The sequence below is a fragment of the Pithys albifrons genome, chromosome 3 (genome assembly GCF_047495875.1).
Source record: "Pithys albifrons albifrons isolate INPA30051 chromosome 3, PitAlb_v1, whole genome shotgun sequence".
NCBI lineage: Eukaryota > Metazoa > Chordata > Aves > Passeriformes > Thamnophilidae > Pithys > Pithys albifrons.
This window is the reverse complement of record NC_092460.1, coordinates 7,059,757-7,078,991: the sequence shown is the minus strand read 5'-3', so window position 1 is coordinate 7,078,991 and position 19,235 is coordinate 7,059,757. Positions and strand designations below refer to the sequence as shown.

Here is a 19,235-nt window from a genome sequence, read left to right as displayed (position 1 = left end):
ACCTCCAGATTGCAAAGATTTCCAGTGATCTTTCAGCTAGGGCTTGATGGCAGTCATGGTGGGACTGAGATCTATGTTCAGCAGGACACAAGGCCTTAAAAAAACACAGAACTTGCACCCAAGCTTCAGATCTCATTCCTGCAGCAAGCAGCCCTCGACTTGCTGAAAGGTACCTTGGAGAAGAGGACTTGTAACTGAGGACTTGTAACTGTATGTGATGGGCAGCTGTGGATGCATGGAAGGGGAAAGGACAGCAATGTATTTAGCAAAGAGCAATAGTTAATTTCAAATGTAACCCTGGTTGAGTCATTTCATCCTGTTTCTAACTGACAACCATAGCTCAAGTCTTCCTTGACCTTTCTGCAACTAATGGATTTGACCTTTTCCACATTTTTTTCTCATTTAGCTCAGTCCTGCAAGGCCTTTTTGGAAAGACACAACTCTGCATGTGGTTGCTCACACCTGGACATCTTCCATTCGGGTGCTGGCCAGCTCTGTTTGAGATTGACAGCTTTGCAGAAAACACATTAAAAACAACACAACCCCCATCAAAACACCCTCCAAAACCCTTCCCCGTGTATCCCAATTGATGGACCATGATATTTTAGCTTTACCTGTGAAGCTACTGCTCATTTCAGGTACATCATCCTCTTCCTCATTCTCTGTATGCACTATGCCAGCATTTTGCATATCATTGTAAGACTTGGTTCGCTTTGGAGTCGACTGCTTGGAGCCAGACTGCAGGTTTTGCAAAGCATCGGTAGAAGTCACTTTCCCACTGAGGGGCTGGCTGGGAGGCTTGGGCGTTCCATAGTAGTTACCTAGGCAATAGAGACACATTTGCATCTTCAAAAGACAACCGTTTATAGCAGCAAGATTTCTATTTTATTTTCTTTATGGTTCCATTACAATTTCTGCCCCTCCCCACAAATAAGTAAACAGATAGGCTAACACATGCCATTCCCATTTTTCGGGGTGCATATTTCATCTCTACAGGCACAGAAATATTTCTTCCCCTTTTAGTTATTCTTGTCAAATCTAAAAGGAGCAGCAATGGTTGCATTGTTTAGGTGCACTGAGCGTACATGGGCTAAAACAAAAGGCACTCATGGTGAATAGCAAAACTTCATCTCGTTACATCTGAATTTCAATTAGTAGCCTTTTTACATGTGTGCACCCACATAGTGCTGTAGCAGATCTGGAGTGAGCCCTGCAGAAAATAAAAAATTCATGACTGCTATCACCAAAAGAAGTGATGAAAGGCTCGATGGCCTGCTTTAATACATAGGTTCTTTTAGGGGGGATGTTGTATTTAGAAAGCAAAAGACTATTCTCTCTCTAAAAGAGAACTTTGTCAGAGGAGAGAAAAGACAAGATGCCACATGGCATTGCTTTTTTCAAAGAGGAAATTCAGCAGTTGGGTCAGCTTGGGTAGAAGTGAACAACCAGACCTTAAAGCTAAACTTGAAGGAACAAAGCTGCACCCACAAAATGTTACAGACATACACAGCTCTCAGCAGCCATTACCAACTGTGATGGAAACAGAGCAAAGTGCTTGGGATGCTTCCTTGTCATTTTAAGTGACCATGGAAAAAACATAGAATAAGTGGAGGTTCATTGATGCCAGAACCACATGGAAGTATTTCACTGTCCCTATTTCACTTCACCTCCACACCAAAGCAGTGCTTGATTTGTCCTGGAACACTCCACAGGAACCTCAGGTCTGGAATCTATTCCTGCAAAACTGAGGACTACAGGAATTCAGACCTATTGCAAGGTGCATCTTTTTTCCACAATGATCCATTATATACAAATTTTACATAAAACTCTCCAAATTTTCCCCTTCAGGAATTATTGATAATTTTGTTTGCCACCTTTGGATTTCAAGGGCAGACTTAAAAATTCCCCCAATACTCTCTGGCATGACAAAACATAGAGGGTGCCCTCCTCTGTGGCTTCAACTGTGTCATCAGTGCAAAATTCTTCTCTGAAATATACATGTACATTTATTTACATTCTGCATCGATTTCCATAGGCTTTGTATAACCTGTGAGCATTATTTTTCAATTTTTCAGTACGTATTTTCTCAGCCACTGTAGGAGATGAGTGTGTTTCAGACTATCTAAGGAATGTGAAGTTGCACAAGTCCATAGGACCTGATGAGATGCATCCGCAGGTCCTGAGGGAACCCAGAAGAAGTTGCTGTGTCACTTTCCATCATATTTGAGAAGCTGTGGCAGTACAGTGAAGTTCCCACTGAATCGAAAACAAGAAACATAACCCACTTTTTTAATATAGGAGGACCCAGGGAACTACAGGCCAGTCAGTCTTATCTCTGTGCCTTGCAAGATTGTGGAGCAGATCTTCCTGGAAGGAGGATCATCAAGACCCATCAGGAGCAGGAATCACCCTGGCTTAGACTGGCAGAGTCCATCTGGGAAGACCACTTAAGACACACCACACATTGCTATCTTTCCCCCTCACTGTCTCCCATGAGGTGCATTTCTTACAGAGCTGAGGCTGGAGAAGTTGGAGCAGCTCCTCCCTCCACACTTTTAGAGCTGGAGTACTAGGACAGCAACACGTGCAGGTTTGTCTTAACAAGGTGTGTTCCAGCCTGTACACAACGTTGTGGATTCAGCTCCACAGGAGCAGCAACACTGCGCAATGCTTTCATCTTCTGTTCATCATTTCAGAATCTTAAATGTACATTGATGCATAATTTATGGAGGGAAGGAAATTACTTCTTCTGCAAAGAGCCTCTAATGGGTACGAAGGTTCTGCAAGCAGGTTGCAGTCTCTGCTACAGAAATAATTCTTATGCTCTACATACTGCAGGACTATTTTATACTAAAAGAGGAAGAATGAGGGGAGAGAGAGCGCAAAAGAAAACTTCAAAGGTAGGTGGACAAAACAAAAGGGATAATTAACCCTGCTCCCATGTATTCTCTTTGGCATTTCTCATGAAGAATGATGCTATTCTGGGATTTTGGGGTCTTTTTTTGAAGTTATTTCTTTGTTTTACCAGGACAAAAGTGTTTTCTATGGATATTAACAGCTAAGCAGGGAGAGCCACGTGTGTGCCATACACGTGAAAACAGCTTTTATTTATGGCACTGCAGATCACTAGTTTGTGCAAAAGTTATTTGGGGTCTGTTTTAAATGGTTAAATCGTTTAGGATGAATGTAACAAAGTGAATGAAGGGGATATATAGATGTTGATAGTGTGGGTTTTATTCCCCTGGACAAGAACATGGCACAGATGTTACATCCCTCTTCCAATTACTGAGAAATACATGACTATGTCTTTGAATTTTGTTCCTCCTCAGTTCCTCTAGCAAAAGCAAGGCTGGAGTTCCTAACAGTCCAAGGAGTGCTGTTCTTCAGCAAAAAACCAGGCTTCTCTAAAATATTTCAAATTTTCTTACACTGAAATCATTAGTAATTTTTTCAACCAGCCATGGTTGTTGACACTACTATTAGTGAACAATTTTTTCTATGAAGACACGTGTTCTATCTTAGAGGATTCCTCTAAGTATACATGAGTATATAAAAAGAGCAAATATGAACTTGAAACTGAGCATTGCTCTGCTTGTGTAGGTTTTATGGGAAATGCAGCCACTGGAGCTGAACTTTTCTTTTTTCTCCACAGGAGGCAGATTAAGCCTGAGTCAATATTCAAAAAGGACAAAAAAAAAGAATCACAGCTCTTCCTTCAGATTCACACAAGGACAAACAGGTTGGGGAAATAGCTCATGATGAAAATCTTAAATAGAATCCTTCAACCCAGCTTCCAGATGACAAGGAGAATGAGAGAAAATGGAAATGCTATTTTTTCCTCTTATTTGCTGGATCCACTCAGACCTATTTCTCTTTTCTACAAAGTCATTTTTGAAGATATGGTGCATGGGCCTGAGCAGGGGGGCAGACACACTATTAGAGGTGACGGGTACCTAAAATTACCATCAAAACTCATGTTTCATTCTAGAAATGAGAAAGAGAAAATATTTACCCTGTGACTCAGAAATCCAAATGTGCCCCATTAACAACAGTGAACAGCCCAGCAAGAGTTTTACAACACTCAAACTTGCCATTATTCATTCAAATTAAATCTGTCAATGTTTATGAAAAAACATACATTTAAAAATATGCTTTAACAGTGTTTTATGAGCCACTTGTAAGCCTAAAGAAGGGGCTAACTCCATAGCCAGTGTAATTTGTACTGAATATCCAATCAACTCTAATTATTAACAGCATGTTACATGTGCATACACAAGCATCTGTCATCCCAGAGGATCCCAAAACATTTTCTGAAGTCAGCACAGTAGTTAAGGCAGGACTCCCCAGGGTGCTGAGCTCAGGTGAAGCTCTGCAAACTTCTGAGGACTGTGACCCCAACAGGATGTCTCAAAGCTGGAAAGGAACTGCCTGTCTCCCAGACAAAGGAGATTTTTTGAACAAGATGGCAGGAAACCCTCTACTTTTCTGTGGAAATGCCAGTTCTGAATCAGCCAGCATGGCATAAATAGCACTTTCCCATGTCTAATTCCTATGGGAACTGGGCTTCTAAGTTTACCTTCTTCTCAATTCCATTTGGATCCTGCCTACAGCAACTGAATTAATAGCTAATAACAATGCATTCACTCAGCAGATCCACATACCATTAACTGAATCCCCTGCCATCACCTTTCACTAACCCTTCTTTTATTCAGTCCCTTGGTGCTTAAAACTTATTTAACCACAACCAAAGTTCGATGGCAGCGTTTGCAGCCAAATCCGTGACTTAATCCATGCACTTTTAATGCGCCACTCAGGAGAGTGCACAAAAATAACAACAATAATGCAAAAAAAAACCCAACCAAAAGACTTATTTGGAATGAGTTGGTTTCTTTTCATCTTCTTATCTCAAAGTGTCGGCAGCTTACACATTTTAGCATCATGCACAGTAATTAGACTTTGGTAACAGCTTATCACAATAATAAGACAAGTTCTCATCATCATAACACTTCTTCCTCTGCCAATTCAAGCAGTGATCACAATCAACGAAAGTAATCTACAGCAGCTTCCATCCTGTCCTGCAGTTTGTGAATTAAAGCAATGCTGTCAGTCAAGAAAATTTTCTTTTTTAATTTTAGAAACCAAGTGATAATGGAGAATTTGTTTTATATTTTGAGAGACTAAATATTCTTATTAAATGTTCCCCTGGTGAACAGGAAATTCACAAACAACTTTAACTTGTTTATGTGACCTGGAATTGGAAATGCAGTTCACAAAAATACACCAACTAGCTGTCCCTAAGTAAAACAACTATGAATCTATTCCATGAAAACTTTTACTATTCACTTTTCAATTCAATTGTGTTGAAAGGACTCCCTCCAGCCAAGGTGCTGTTTCTGGAATGGACAGAAATGAACAAGAACAAAGACACAATCTAACAGATTCAAAAGTGGAATGGAAACCAAAGTAGGTGTTGCATCTTGTAGAGGGAAGAGGAGACCACGGAGGCTGCTGGGATGGGAACAGGGTGACAGAGCTGATATGAAGAGGTGGAAGAAGGTAGAGGAGCTGACTGCAAGGTCAAGCACAAGCTTGGGCATTAATCCTAATGGTACAACATCAATCGAAGAATGTGGTCCCAAAACCATGTATTTGAATTACTTTAATTTGTAGGAGTTCTGTTATGCAGTTCTTCTCTTTCCTAGCGTGAAGAGATTTATGCCTGGGATTGGGAGTCGATTTGTGTCTCAGAAAAGGACCAAGAAGAGTTCATGCAGTTCTGAATTTACTGATGCCAACTTGTGAAGTCTAATTCTACAATTATAAAAATCCCAAGAAACTCAAAAGCCTCTGAGTAGCACAGAGGGCCCTGCCTCCATGAGAAGTGCATCTGATCTTCAAAGCAAGCACTCTGTGTTAACAAGGACTCCATTAATAGCTCATGTTTTAAAAAGCAGTTCATTGCCTACTGTCTTGCTGCAATTGGGTATTTTGGAAAAGAAACTTGGAGATAAGAAGCAAAATTAAGCAAGGCCTTGACATGAAAATTTGAAATGTAATTATTAATGTAATTGTTTTCTTTCCTGAGATGCAGCTCTTCTCTGCATTGTAAAAGAACTGAAATAATTGACTCTTAATTTTAGCAGAAGAGCTTCAGCTCATCTAATCCAGCAAGAGTGCTTGTGTCTGATTAACCCAGGATGAATTGGTTCCTGGGAGCAGAGCTCCTGCCACAGTGTTTTGTCTGTTCTCTTCCCAGATCACATTCTGGTACAGATTTCCACATTTAGATGACAGATCTGGCTGCTGTCTGTGGGATTCACCTTGCTGCAACTGCACATTGATTAGCAATTGCCTTGAGGAAATTCAGAGTATCCAGGCAACCGGGAGGAGGCCACAGATACAGCATCTGGATTGGAAACAAAACAGGCAATGAGGGAGATCTCAGAGACATGAACCTACAATACATGCATTTGCTTTAAATAGCAGATTCTCTGTCAATTTTTGCAGTTATTAATGGTGAGATTAATTAAAAGAGCAGTTTGGGTTTCTTGTTAAATATGTCAGACTGTTACAATCTGCACATTTCAATTTATGTCTGAAATCTAACAAATACTCCAATTAGTATCCTAAAGGCAGCATGGGAGAAAGTCACCTACGAACAAATTACTCTTACTTATTCTGATTTCTCCTGTGTTATCACTAGGTATTGCCACATGCTATTGTTAACACTTATGTACGACTGCATGCAGGCACATGGAATTTCTTTAATGCATGGAAATGCTTAATCCAAGGAAAATTCCTAAAACAAAGCAATGATACCTAAGTAACTAAGCAGTAAGGCCTTGGTGGCATGGGTCATGAGGCAGTTATGGAAGCTCATGGTGTTTCATGAGACCAGCTATATTATACCAACTGACAAATCCACAGGCAAGTAGATTAAAAAAATTCATAGGGAATATAAATGAGCACATGCTTGTAGATGGTGTATACATAAAACAGGAGAAGTGGCTGGAAACACCCCACCTAGCACAAGGCTGTGGGAATAAAGACAAAACCACTGCAATATGCAACTCTTCTTCTTGGAAATACTTAAATATTTATATATATACTCCCATTAACACCTTTCCTCTGCGGAAGGTGGGGCGTGTGTATGGCAGCTCACAGTGAGCTCTGAAGTGGCAGGAAAATGCCACAGCCTGGGGAGACTGAGTTGCCTCTGCGAAGAATGAGCTGGATGACACCAGTGAGGAGCAGTCAATTCTGGAGCCCAAAGAACACAGAGTACCACAAAACAATGCCAAAATGTGCCTGGCTGTCATCTATCAATGGACTACTACAAGTAGCCTTCAACACATCAGACTGTGGTTAGAGAGCAAATGATACCTTAAAATAACCTAGACTCTAACTTAGGAAAAAAGGAACTAATTAACCGTGTCTCTTTTTGCCAGAAGTGTTTGGGAACCACCTTTTCCCCGAGGTTTGTGTTTCAAAACGCATGACTGCTAATGAACAACTTCTGACAGAGCTCACACTGCACAACTTATTGAAAGTGCAGAGAGTAAAACTGGTGAGGAATGCCATAGGAAATTCAAAGCCACTCTAAAGCCCTAACAGATATTTGAATATTTGCTTTTAGAGAACAAGAGTTACTCAGGTACCACTTCAGCTGTTTGTAGAATGAAGCATTGTTATCTGATGGCACTCCAGTACAGCAGCACTCACGCTCAACACTGATAACCATGCACATACACAACAATCTGTTGCCTTTTTCTTCTCTACTAGTGTTTTAAAAATAACAAGGGGAAAAAAAAGGCAAGCAAAGTATAAAAGTCAAGGATAGAAGAGGAGTCTTTCTGCAGTGCAGAGATGTTAATAGGTGGATATGATACATTATAATGGTGCTAAAGGATCTGTTATGATTTATTGAGCCAGTCTGTAGTAAGAAGACAATAATAAGCAGATCTTATCTTATTAAGTGGAACATGTAGTTCCTGTGCATGGGCATCCCCAGCATCTGCCACCCTTACTCGCCCAATCTCCCTGTCATGTTTTTCCTGCCACAGACTCAGCTCTCATTCCAAGGCTGGACCAAGCTGGTGAGACCCACAGGCTGTGAAGGCACCAAAAGCCAAGCAAAGAAAATCCAGCCATTTTGCTGGGAGTGGGGCTGCTGCAGAGAAACCCAAGGAGAGCCAGCACATCAGATAAATTAGGTTAAAGGCATCTTGATTTGAAGCATGTTGCTGAATACGCCTCTCTACTTCAGCTGAAATTCTAACTGCACTATTAACGTAATTTATTAGACTCATTAAGTACCACAATCAGAGACCCTGTCTACAGTAGCTACTTTTATACACTTTTAAAATGTTAGCAAGTCACCCCATTACATCTTAGTCATGAGACTAATGCAGATTACTTATTACTTCTCTTGGCAATCACATAACACTTGTCCTGAGAATGAAAGATGATGTCTTGATAATAATATGCTATAATGTAATAACCCTTCACATGTTATAAAGTGCAGCACTTTCTGTTTTGAGGATCACTAAGTGCTGGGCAGTCATTCATTAATACAGCCTCGCCAGGCCCCAGTAATACAGCCATCCCCATTCAAAATTCAGCCACCATGCCAATGTCCCCATGTGCCTCTGCACATTTCCCATCCCCACTGCTGCCTTCAGCACAGCCCTCTGAAATACTGTCACCTCCACTCTCTCCCTCCTATTTGCAAGAGCAGATAGCTGCAGGCACAGGGTATCTGCTGAAATATTAATGGAGAAGTAAGTGTTGTTTAATATTCTCCAGGCCAGTAACCTGAAGTATAGAGCAGTTACCTGATCTGTCCAGGGCCCCTCAGCAGCTGGGGAAGAAATGGGAATAAAATCTGGAAGTGGTGACTCTGCTCAAAACAGCCCTCCCTTGGGGTCCCTGTGAGAGCCCACAATTCAAACACAGAAGTAATTGCTAAATAATTAGTAACCTACACAATTACTTCCATGCATCCATCAGTATTTTCTGCCCTGAAGGAGCAGTCAATAAAAGTCTGAGATTACAATTATGGTGATTTCCTATCCACCAGAAGGCCTAGGCAGTGTGCAGGCTAAAAGGACTTTTCCTTCCTAATGAGTATTGTCAATGGGAATTTTTAACTGGCTTGAATGTGTTATGTGCAGCTTTACCAGCCCTCATGTGAGGCGAAGTCACCAATAGTGGTGCAGCATCACAGCTTTGAGCAGGTCTTCAAGGGCTTCAGCTCCAGCTGCTGAATTCATGTGATCACTTTGTAGCTTTCATTAGGGGAGGAAAGATGATATTTCAGGGCTTCATGGTTAAAAATCAGCATGTTAAAACAGGAACTGAAAACCTCAGGAATTAAGGCTTGCCAATGTCCCCTCCCACTGTAACACAATTTTTGGAGCCTTTTGGGTGCAGAACACACCAGGGAGGTGACAGGTGACCACACCAGCAGCTGCCATGCCCACGCTGCATTCACTGGGGTGTGAATCAAAAGCTGTCCAGAGGAACCTATTTGTAGTGCAGCAAAAGAAATAATAATGACATTACACAGCCCTGTAGGTCAGCAACACCTTTTTTGTCCTGTTCGGCTTGCACTTTCTCTTTTTGTAATTAGAGCACTTTCAAAACCCAGGTTGTTCTTTCAAAATCTGATACACTCTCCTACTCCTTTATGGTTTCCAACTGTTCTTTTCTGCTTGTTCTTCATTCTTTCCGAATCAATACCATTTGTATCAGCATCAAAGTCCCTCTTCTGATGGCTCCCTGTTTTCTAATCTTTCTCCCCATAAGTTCTGTTCAATAACTGCTACTAAACAAACGTTTGTGCTAGGTCTTCTCCTTCAAGGTTTTTCCCAGTGATAGTGCCACTATCCAGGTGACTTTACACCCTCAAGAGGCAAGCAAATGATTGTATTTTGAACATTTTATTTTGAACATTTGTGTCAAATTTACTCTCAAGCTACTGAAATGAAGAACATGAATACAGAGCATACATCCATCTCCCACCACCACACACCAATGCTTACAAATTAAGGGACAGAAAGGTCCCTGAGACCACCCTGACCCCAAACAACCTGTCTGCTTCAGTCCATGAGCTTGTGGCTGCTGGGCACATGAAAACTTCCTCATTCATCATCCCTGCTTTCCATTTCATACCATTCCCCTTCCTTCATGTCTAAACCACCTGACTGTATTGTAATTCCAAGCAATTCTATCTCTGCAATTGTTCTATTCCTGCTTAGTACAACGGGTCAAATTATTAACAATAAAAGCCATGCACTAAAGGTATTATTTTATTGTTCTTCAGTGAAAAATAGAAGATTATTTCCTTATGTGGGGTTCTATCCCTCTGGTTTAGAATAAGCCATCACTGGTCAAAAACACAGCCAACTTCATCATGATGCTACATTAAAAAAAAAGGGAGAAGCAAAATGCAGCATAAAACAAATTATAATTAAAATAATCTAAGAGTGTAAAGCTAAACAATAACAGAGACTTGGACACCAAAAGTCTAACTTACTTTGTGGTCTGGGTTTTTTTGGCAGACTGGGGTTTTTATAATAGCAAAATCGCAGGTGATTGCAGCATTGAGTCTGAATCACACCATCTTCCAAGATCTAATCAAGATCAACACTGTCTTGATCAATACAGTTGTAAAATAAGATTTCCAAAAAAAGTACAACAAAGCCATTAAAGAAATCTCAGAAGGCAGCAAAATAATTTCTTGAATCCGTAAGTGAAAAATGAACTCTATTTATTTCACATTACATTCAAATAGTAATGTGTCTTGATGCATATGTGCACACATGTATCATCATTATTTGCTTTATCCTTATTGATTTTTCCTTCCATGGGCCAGCACTCCAGAACCACAATGCACCAGCATCACTGATGTCAATGGGGAAAGAGGCTTCTCAGCACTTCTGACAAATCATTCCTTTAAAGTTCAGACACTTCTATCACCCACAGAAATGAAATACACATTAGACTTATGAGAAATCAACCTCATCTTCAGCAACTGAAAAGTGCAACCCACAAAACCCAAACAGTTTAGCTGCTGCTGCACATAATCACATAAGCAATGAAACGACCATGTTATAACTGTCCCAGACGGATACAGCATTTCCTGAAAACTAATTCCCAGCGTATCCCAGGAGCCAACTTACAGACAGTTACCCATTTTGTCTTTCCAAGTGGAAAGGTCACCAGAACAAACGCGATCAGGAAGGAATGGTGAGGCTGTTCAGCTGATCTATTTCGAGCACCATGACAAAGAAAACTAATTTAGTGTTATAATTAGAAACATGGAGAGGAAAAAGCTCATTTTGGAGAAGAGCTGCTGCTGGAACGTTAGCATTGGTGCTGATGGAGCTAATCAGCTCAGAGAGGTGGAAAAGTGAAACCAAATTATACATTTAGCATCTTCATGCAAACCAGGTTTGACGCTGTAATTCTCAGCAGCTGGGAATGAGTGCAAGGTTTAAAGGTGCCCTTACACAGGAGTTTTTAACGAAGTAGACAAATAAACAGTGTTTCAGGACTTTTTTTTCCAGACCTTGAAAACCAAAACCACATGTCACAGTTTTTTCTGTTCATGTTTCATGACTACTTTTCAAAGACTTTTGGCTATTTGTTTGTAGCTCGCATTTTCAAATGTATTCCATATTTCTTATTATAAAGAATAATAAGAATAAGGCTTTTTCAACCTCTCACAATAACAGAAAGAGTCATTAAGCTTCTTGCAAATGAATGAGCTGAAGTTCACTGGAAGGACTTTCAAACCTGTAAAGTATTTCTTTTCATTGTCTTCTCAAGAGGTACATTTGAATGTTCTCCAGAGAATAAAACAATCCACTCCAAAAAGAGGTTTCAATTTAAAGGAGATATAGATGGCAGATTTAGTTACACAAATCCTATTGTGCGCCTAAATACAAGCAATTTGCCTTGCATTTCTCTGGGAGTCAAAGGTATCTTTTTCCTGCTCTCACCCTGGTGACATTTCAGTGCCCCTTGGCTGCTCGGTGCTGTTGTTTGCAAAGTTGTGCTGTAAGAAGGATCAGCACAATGTACAAGTTAGAGCCAATTATCCAAGAACAAAGAAGAAACAAAGTACATAAGCAATGCATCATGTAGCTGCACAGGGACACGCAACCAGGTGAAAAAGGATGTGTATCTAGGGAAGATGAAGGGAAAGGGGGAAGAAGGAGATGAGCCAGAGTGCATACAAAGAATAGATGCACACTGCCCCAGTATTTGTTACTGAAGTACATACTGGATTTTTCTGGCCTACTGATGTTAACATTTTGAGGCAGTTAACTTGAAGGGGAAAGACAAAAGCACAGCAATATTGAAATTTCCTCTCTCAGGGGAGAGAGAAAAGGGAAGTAGAGCACTAGAATGGAAAGCAAGGTCCTAACTCAAGCAAGGGTGATGCAAGTGTGGTGTCCTACCATGGCTATTTGAAGTGTTTTTTCAATGCCCATGTGACTCCATACCTTCATAAGTTCCTACTTCCAAAAGGGTCCCACTTCGCTCCAACTCCAGAAACTCCTCCACAGTCAGAAAGTTATAGTCCACACCAGGCACTTCTCCTTCTCTTGGAGGGCGGGTCGTGCCTGAAAGTCAAAAATAGCACATCAATATAGTTGTTTTCTTACCAAAAGTAAAAAAGGCAGTAAAAACTCTTCATAATGATACGACAGTATTTGTAGAATACAATACTGTGAGTCAAAAGAGTTCAGTTAGAAGTTAGGAGCCCATATGAAAACAAGACAAGACACAGACCTCTGGTTGAGCTGACAGTACCCATTGGAACAAAACAACCAAAGAACAATGTTTTTTGTATTCTCAGAAAGACTCTCTGGCAAAGAAATTTCTCATACCACATGAACAAGCACAGATGGAAAAGTTTGGTACCAGGGAATATGCCAGCTATTACCTTCCTGCTATTAGCACTGTCTCTCATACTTTCACTTCACTAAAATTGCAATCTGTATTCTCAGATAAGACAACTATTTTCTAGGTTCCATTATTTCTGTATCACTATCTCACCAAATGTTCTTTCACATCATAATGATAATTTCTTCCTTGTTTCTTCTTAGTGTTTTATGTCTATTTATATTATTTTTTTCAGCATTAAAAAGTACCATGAGACAGTTTTGATGCACCATTCATAGGTGCTCAATAAAGAGACAACCTGCCAACTGTTTGCACAGAAGTTCACTTATAAGCTCATTCCAGTTCAAGAAATACTTTTGAGTAATAAGTCACACTGAATCTCTCTCCAGCACTTGACAATTTAAATAGCACCCACGGAGAATGGGGCTCTGATCACTGCTAATCTGCCAGCTCTGAAACTTCTCCCTTCTGATCAATTTACAGCTCTCTGAAGCACCGTGTAAGATGAGTCATTTCATGACTTTTTTGCTAAGGTGGCTTGGGCCACTGCATTTGAGGTCACTGAGCACAGCTTCATTGATTAGGATCAATTTCTGTTCAATAGCCTTTATTTTCCATGACTCTGGAGGCTCGGAGGTGGCTGGATTCGGTACATCTGAGATTCAGTATAACTGACAGATTTATAGATGGTACAGGAAACTCAGTTTTGGAAGAAAGACAGAGTTGGAGGTGTCCAAGTGCTGTGCCTGCAACCAGTCTGCTAGCTTGGGAATAACTTCAGAGATGTGGAAATCATACCTAACATCTAATGAAGCATGATGTCTCCTTTCTGAGGGACCCTTCCGGTCCCTGGGCAGCATCTTCTCAATGCATACAATTTCTTAAACTCTCTATAAAAGGACAGAAGAAAGAATAAAGAAGCTGAGCTTCTGGAAACTAATTGGGAAGATTCCAGCTCTCAGAAGTTGAAAGAGCATAAATTTACCATGTCTGCATCTGGCAAATGTTTTCCTCAAGTGCCAGGGAAGTGGAAAGTCTGCTTATCCCCTATTCAACTGAGAGACTGCAAGAGGTCAGTCTTGACAGTGACACCCCTGAAAGACTGTCACTAGAATTATTTCCTTGATAGATATCCACATTCTCTAACATCCTCCATTTCTTGTTTCAAACAGAAACTCTCCTTTTTCATTATTTTGTATATTTACTGCCAGCCTTCAGATACCCTATAAATTCCTATGCTTTTTCTGTCATTCCTTCTCTTGGAACTGTGTGAATGGGTGAAGGTGGAAGAAAAATTAAGGAAGGGGATGGAAAAGGTGATGGATATCTTCATCCTACTAGCAGAATTACTCTTTCCTATTTGAAAGGATTGAATTTTGTATTCTTTGTATTTTTGAATCCTTACAGTAAGACTACAACAACTTTTACCAGGTGGATTGTAACAGAAGACAAATGTCTTTCACAGATCTAGTCCAGAGAAACACTGGAGCTGCTCCACATGCCCCAGTGCCTGCATTTCCATCCAAATGCAGGCAGCAAAGCTGAGCAGGCAATACCCACACAGGGAGCATGGAGCACACACCCAGCAGCTGGAATGAAGGGTCTCAGCCTAGATGCAACATCTTCTCCCCAAGCACTGACACTGCCATAGACAGTCACGCTGTGACAACCCTCACCAGAGCATCATGACTGTTGGCCACTGCCACCTTCCCCTAAACGTGGCCCATGAGAGGAAAGGAAAAATAATGAAAAGCTTCAACAACAACTATGTCCAGTGATGTGTTGTAGCTGTCCCACGCCTGAAGCACAATGGAAGTGAGAATTAGACTCTCTAGTGCTCCTCATCCATCAGTTAAACGCCACCCCAAGCCATGTGGCACACGAGCCAAATGCCAAGGATCGGGACTTACATTTTCCCAGTAACTAATAACACATATTGATGAGACACAGAGAGCAGGGAACTTCAGGACTGCTTTTACTTAATCTTTTAAAACCTCTTCTCTCCTTTATCTGTATCTGCCCACAGAGAGTATTTATTAATCTTTTTTTTTTCCTTCTGAATTTTATAGCAGTGAAATTGCAGTCAGCAGTTTACTAGTGCTGGCTGCCTATTTGACATGACAATTATATCTTCCATAATTTCTCTGAGCCATTTTAATGGATCTATTTGTTTCATCTCAGTGTTCTTAATTTCCTGAATATGTTCAAGTCGAAAAATTGCAGATGTGCTTGCTATCAGCACGACTGCCTGCAACACACACTGAATGCATTAGGAACACCGAGTAGCCCTGTAAAAGAAAAACATTACATCACAGAGATAACATTTGTCACCTTGCTCAGTCCTCAGCAGCAAACCGAAGGAAAAATAAAAACCTACACTGGTTAGGATATCTTATCTGGGCGAAGGCAAAAAAACCCAACAACTTTCCATGTTGCTGTCTAGAGCAGAGATTGCTTGCAGATGCTCCGGCTGTTATCCTGCTTCACATCTGAACAAGTGTTACTGAATGCAATTCAGGAAGGCAGGGGGAAGGGAAAACCCGCCTCCGTTTTTCTTATAGCAGAATGACAGGCTGCCGGCTGGACACACGCCTGGCAGATGGCATTTCAAAGAGTTTTCATGAACCATCTGCGATGTGTACAATGATTACAAACCACACTTACAACAAAGCCAGAAGGGCTGCTTCACAAGGAGGGTGGGGGGAGAGGGCGGGCGGCAAGAAATGGGAGGCTCGGAAGCAAACTCTGTGACTTTTCCCAGGCACAGGACATCAAGAACAATCAGCACCTTCCACCCAGAGCCCTTCCATGGCCTGAAACAACTCCTCCACGACTGTGCAGCATGTCTGTGCACAGGGCAGCACCATCACAGGCTGCAAGCTACCACTGGAGCTCTCTGCTGATAAACTCCAATTATAATTAAGTCTCCCATCATTAATGTGACAATTATGTACAAAGCATAGTGTGTGTGTATCCTCCTTCCCCCTTTAAATTACATTTCAGCATCCTTACCACAGGATGGTCATCAGTGAAGGAGATGACTGCACTTTCATCAGAACTAATAGCAACTCAGACCACTGCTAATGGCAGAATTAATTGAGCACAATAAGAGTTGCAGACAGCCCAAATATGAGATAACATACTCCACTAGAAAAGAGGAGACAATCATATTTAAATATGTTAACTTGCCTGCCATGTTTGCACTGAAATATTAAGCGGCATGAAATCTTATTGCCATTAGGTAGAAATTTAGCTAATTAGTTTGAGCTACGTCCATTTACTACCTCAGAATTCCTAATGCTACAGAAAGAAGGAACTGAAAGAGAAACTGAGTGGATACCAAGTAGTCCTGTGCATTTAATGGTAAAGTTTTCAGTCTTGTTTGGCTAGAATGTCCCACAACATATAAAACCAGTAAGACACATTAAATTTACAGGTAAAGAAAACTTAAGAAAACAAATAATAAAAAAAATAAGGCTACTGGTTAGCATTACCTTCTCTTGTGGTCTGCAGGGGTAAAACTACATCTAACATGAGTGGCTCAGATGTTGATGAAATGTTTGCCCAGCTGTTGGTTTGGTTATCACACTCAAGTTATCTGCATGGCAGTTTATTCACACATCACTAATGCTTGAGCCACAGAAGAGGGATCTCATCACCAGCTGGAGATCCTTCCTGAGAAACTGCTCCTAGACACAGGTGAGTTTGCCCAAGCAGATCCAGTGCTGTACTCGAACTAACTAATTTAGACCTTGTCACCCATGCCAAAAATAACTGGACTGTGGCTCAGATGTATTGATGACTATCAACTATTACTCTGAATAATTTAAGCATCCATTTAAAAGGTGCTGCTGTTGTGTTGCCTATAAACCATGCTGACACTTACCCAACATGAGCCTCAGTTACAGTATGGCCAGACTGTTAATATATGATTCGACTGCTATTTAGTTCCTTATCAATCTACCAGGGCTTCAACTTAAGCTGTTAATAGCCACTGATGCCCTGCTGCTAAATTAATCAGAATCTTGCTTATTGTAATCTAAAAATAAGACTTCAAAGGGGCTGTAGTCACTTCAATTGCTTTCTTGTTAAAACAAAAACAGTTCTTGAGCAATAACACTGTTATCATGCACCAAAACAGCCCCTAGCAAGTTATTTAGAAGTTGCCTTTTCAAGTGCTAAATACCTACAGAAAAAAAAAATCTGCAAATTCCTTCTCCAGTTCCACTGGCTGGCAGTGACAATCTTGTGAGCCACCAAAATATGGCTGATCAACCCACAAACCATTTGGTTTTCTTTCCCATTGACCATCTTCTCTTAAAATAACAGACAGTGTGGGAGTTGTACACTCAAAGTAATTATATAGTTGTTATGACCATATTTTATATAAGTCACTGGTGGTTACCAGCAGTGAGTCAACTGTGGTAAATAAGGTTTTAACATGAAGTGTGCAGGGATGCTCCTGACTCAAGAAGCTGCAGGACCAAGTGCTGCTGTGGGGGGTTGCTGAGTGGTTGGCTGCAGGTGGGGTGGGAGGAACTAAGGATTCTGTTCTTGCCATTGCTCTCAGACTGGTATTTTTGTTCATTCAGCAAGAAGAGACTGCTCTCATCATCTACACCAAAAAAATCCCTTCAGCTGCCACGGAAGAAACATATTAGGAAAACATCGCCTTTTCCCTCTGCACTGTGTTTAGAGGTCACCTTCTTCTCTCACATGACAGGGTAATTTGGAGAGCCTGCTTTGGCTCTCCTGCATCTGTCACCTATGTTGCCAGATAACTGGAGGGCAGGATAAACTTCACAGATCTGCTAATGGCAAGCAGAGAAAGCAAAAGACAGAAACACTCTGGTCTGTCTCCAGAAGAGGCAGCCTGATCAGCAAGCCAAGCTTAAGGCAGAACCTATCAGCAGCACGGTATTAGAAACAGTCTTAGCTACATTAATAGTGTAACCTGTCTATAAAAAGACACTGTACACAGAACCTTATCTTATTGACTTCTGGGGTTATTCAACTAAGATTACTTTTCTTTTTCAACAGAAGTAAAAGGATTTGTATTTGGGCATTGTTGTGCTATCCATTATACACATGTGGGACCCCAGTACCTGAGGAGAGGGATAAGAACTCATTTACAGTTGTAACTACATAAAATACAGACATTTCAGAGAGGCCCAGTCTGTTTCAAACCAAACATGTTCAACTTACAGATACAATTTTCTCCTGAAACTCGAAATGCAGGAAGTTCATTTTGGGATTTTAAATGCTGCCTGTCCCTTCTCCAGTCAGTGACTTGATACCTATAAACCACAAGAATGTGACAAGCATTCAAAGTGTTTTGGTGGCAGAGTAGAAATTGAGTCCAAAGGAGAATGTGGTCTGTCGCTAAAAATTAACTCACAGCTCCGCTAATGATGCATGTGCAGGAACAGATGCTGATTGACTCTTCCTGGCCACACAGATAACTGCAGTACTAAAAGCAAATTTCTGTCACTATGGGCATGAGGAATGACTGATTAAACCCAGAAAACAGCTGACCAAGACAAAGCCGTCTTTCTACAGACACATTTCAGAGAAATGCATTTTGTGGCTGCAGTCTAAAGTAATTTTTATTCTGTAGGGGGAGATGGAAGGGATTTGTACAAAGAGCCTAGTACCTTCCTCCTCCCACCAGCCTTTCCAGCAAGTGGTCAAAGCAGAATCCCACAGCAGCAGCTTGTGAGGATCCCCTCTTGCTCAAAGAACTGTGCCAGCCATGCACACAAGCGATAGCAGGTCAACCCTCAGTGCACGTAGAAGTCATTCTCATGTCCAGTTGCATCTCCCTGGCTCTTTCCCTCAAAGAAGTACTGACTGCCTGGAGTCTCCCTGGAGAAGTGATTCAGCCAAGCCACACAGCACAGCTTAGATTGTGCAAACCCTCCAGGCAGCAAGTTATTTTTGTCCTTTTAAAATCTATTTTTGGTATTTCGGTGGCCTTCCCTGCCACCAAATAACACTGATAATCTTCAACACATTTATCCTTAGAGCATTTTGAGGTACAGAAAGTGGGTTTGTTTCCGGTTAGTAGCACAAGCTCAGCCAAACCCAGGCTCTCAAAGGACTCCAGGAACCTAATTCTAGAGAAATCAATGGGATTTAGGAAACCCTACAGATCAGGATCAGGGCCTGGCAGATTAAAAGGGACAAAAATAACTTGCTGCTGTGTTGGGGCTTTGCAAGCTCGTCTGTGTGTGCTGCAAAACACCATGCCAAGACTCCACAAAGCCATTTCAGCATGAGGGGGCTCACTCCTCACTGCAATATTAGTTTAAAAGAAACTG

At 41.1% G+C, this 19,235-nt stretch overlaps 1 protein-coding gene across 19 annotated transcripts in view; it reads right to left on the bottom strand.

Moving 5' to 3' along the window:
• MAGI1 (membrane associated guanylate kinase, WW and PDZ domain containing 1) overlaps window positions 1-19,235 on the bottom strand; it is a 336,793-nt gene that overhangs the window by 76,530 nt on the left and 241,028 nt on the right. For all 19 annotated transcript variants that reach the window (XM_071550294.1, XM_071550297.1, XM_071550298.1 and 16 more), the window contains exons 3-4: window positions 12,513-12,632; window positions 615-821 (exon numbers count right to left, since the gene is read on the bottom strand). In XM_071550294.1, coding sequence (XP_071406395.1) covers window positions 615-821; window positions 12,513-12,632 — 327 coding nt within the window. The remainder of the gene's footprint in view (window positions 1-614; window positions 822-12,512; window positions 12,633-19,235) is intronic.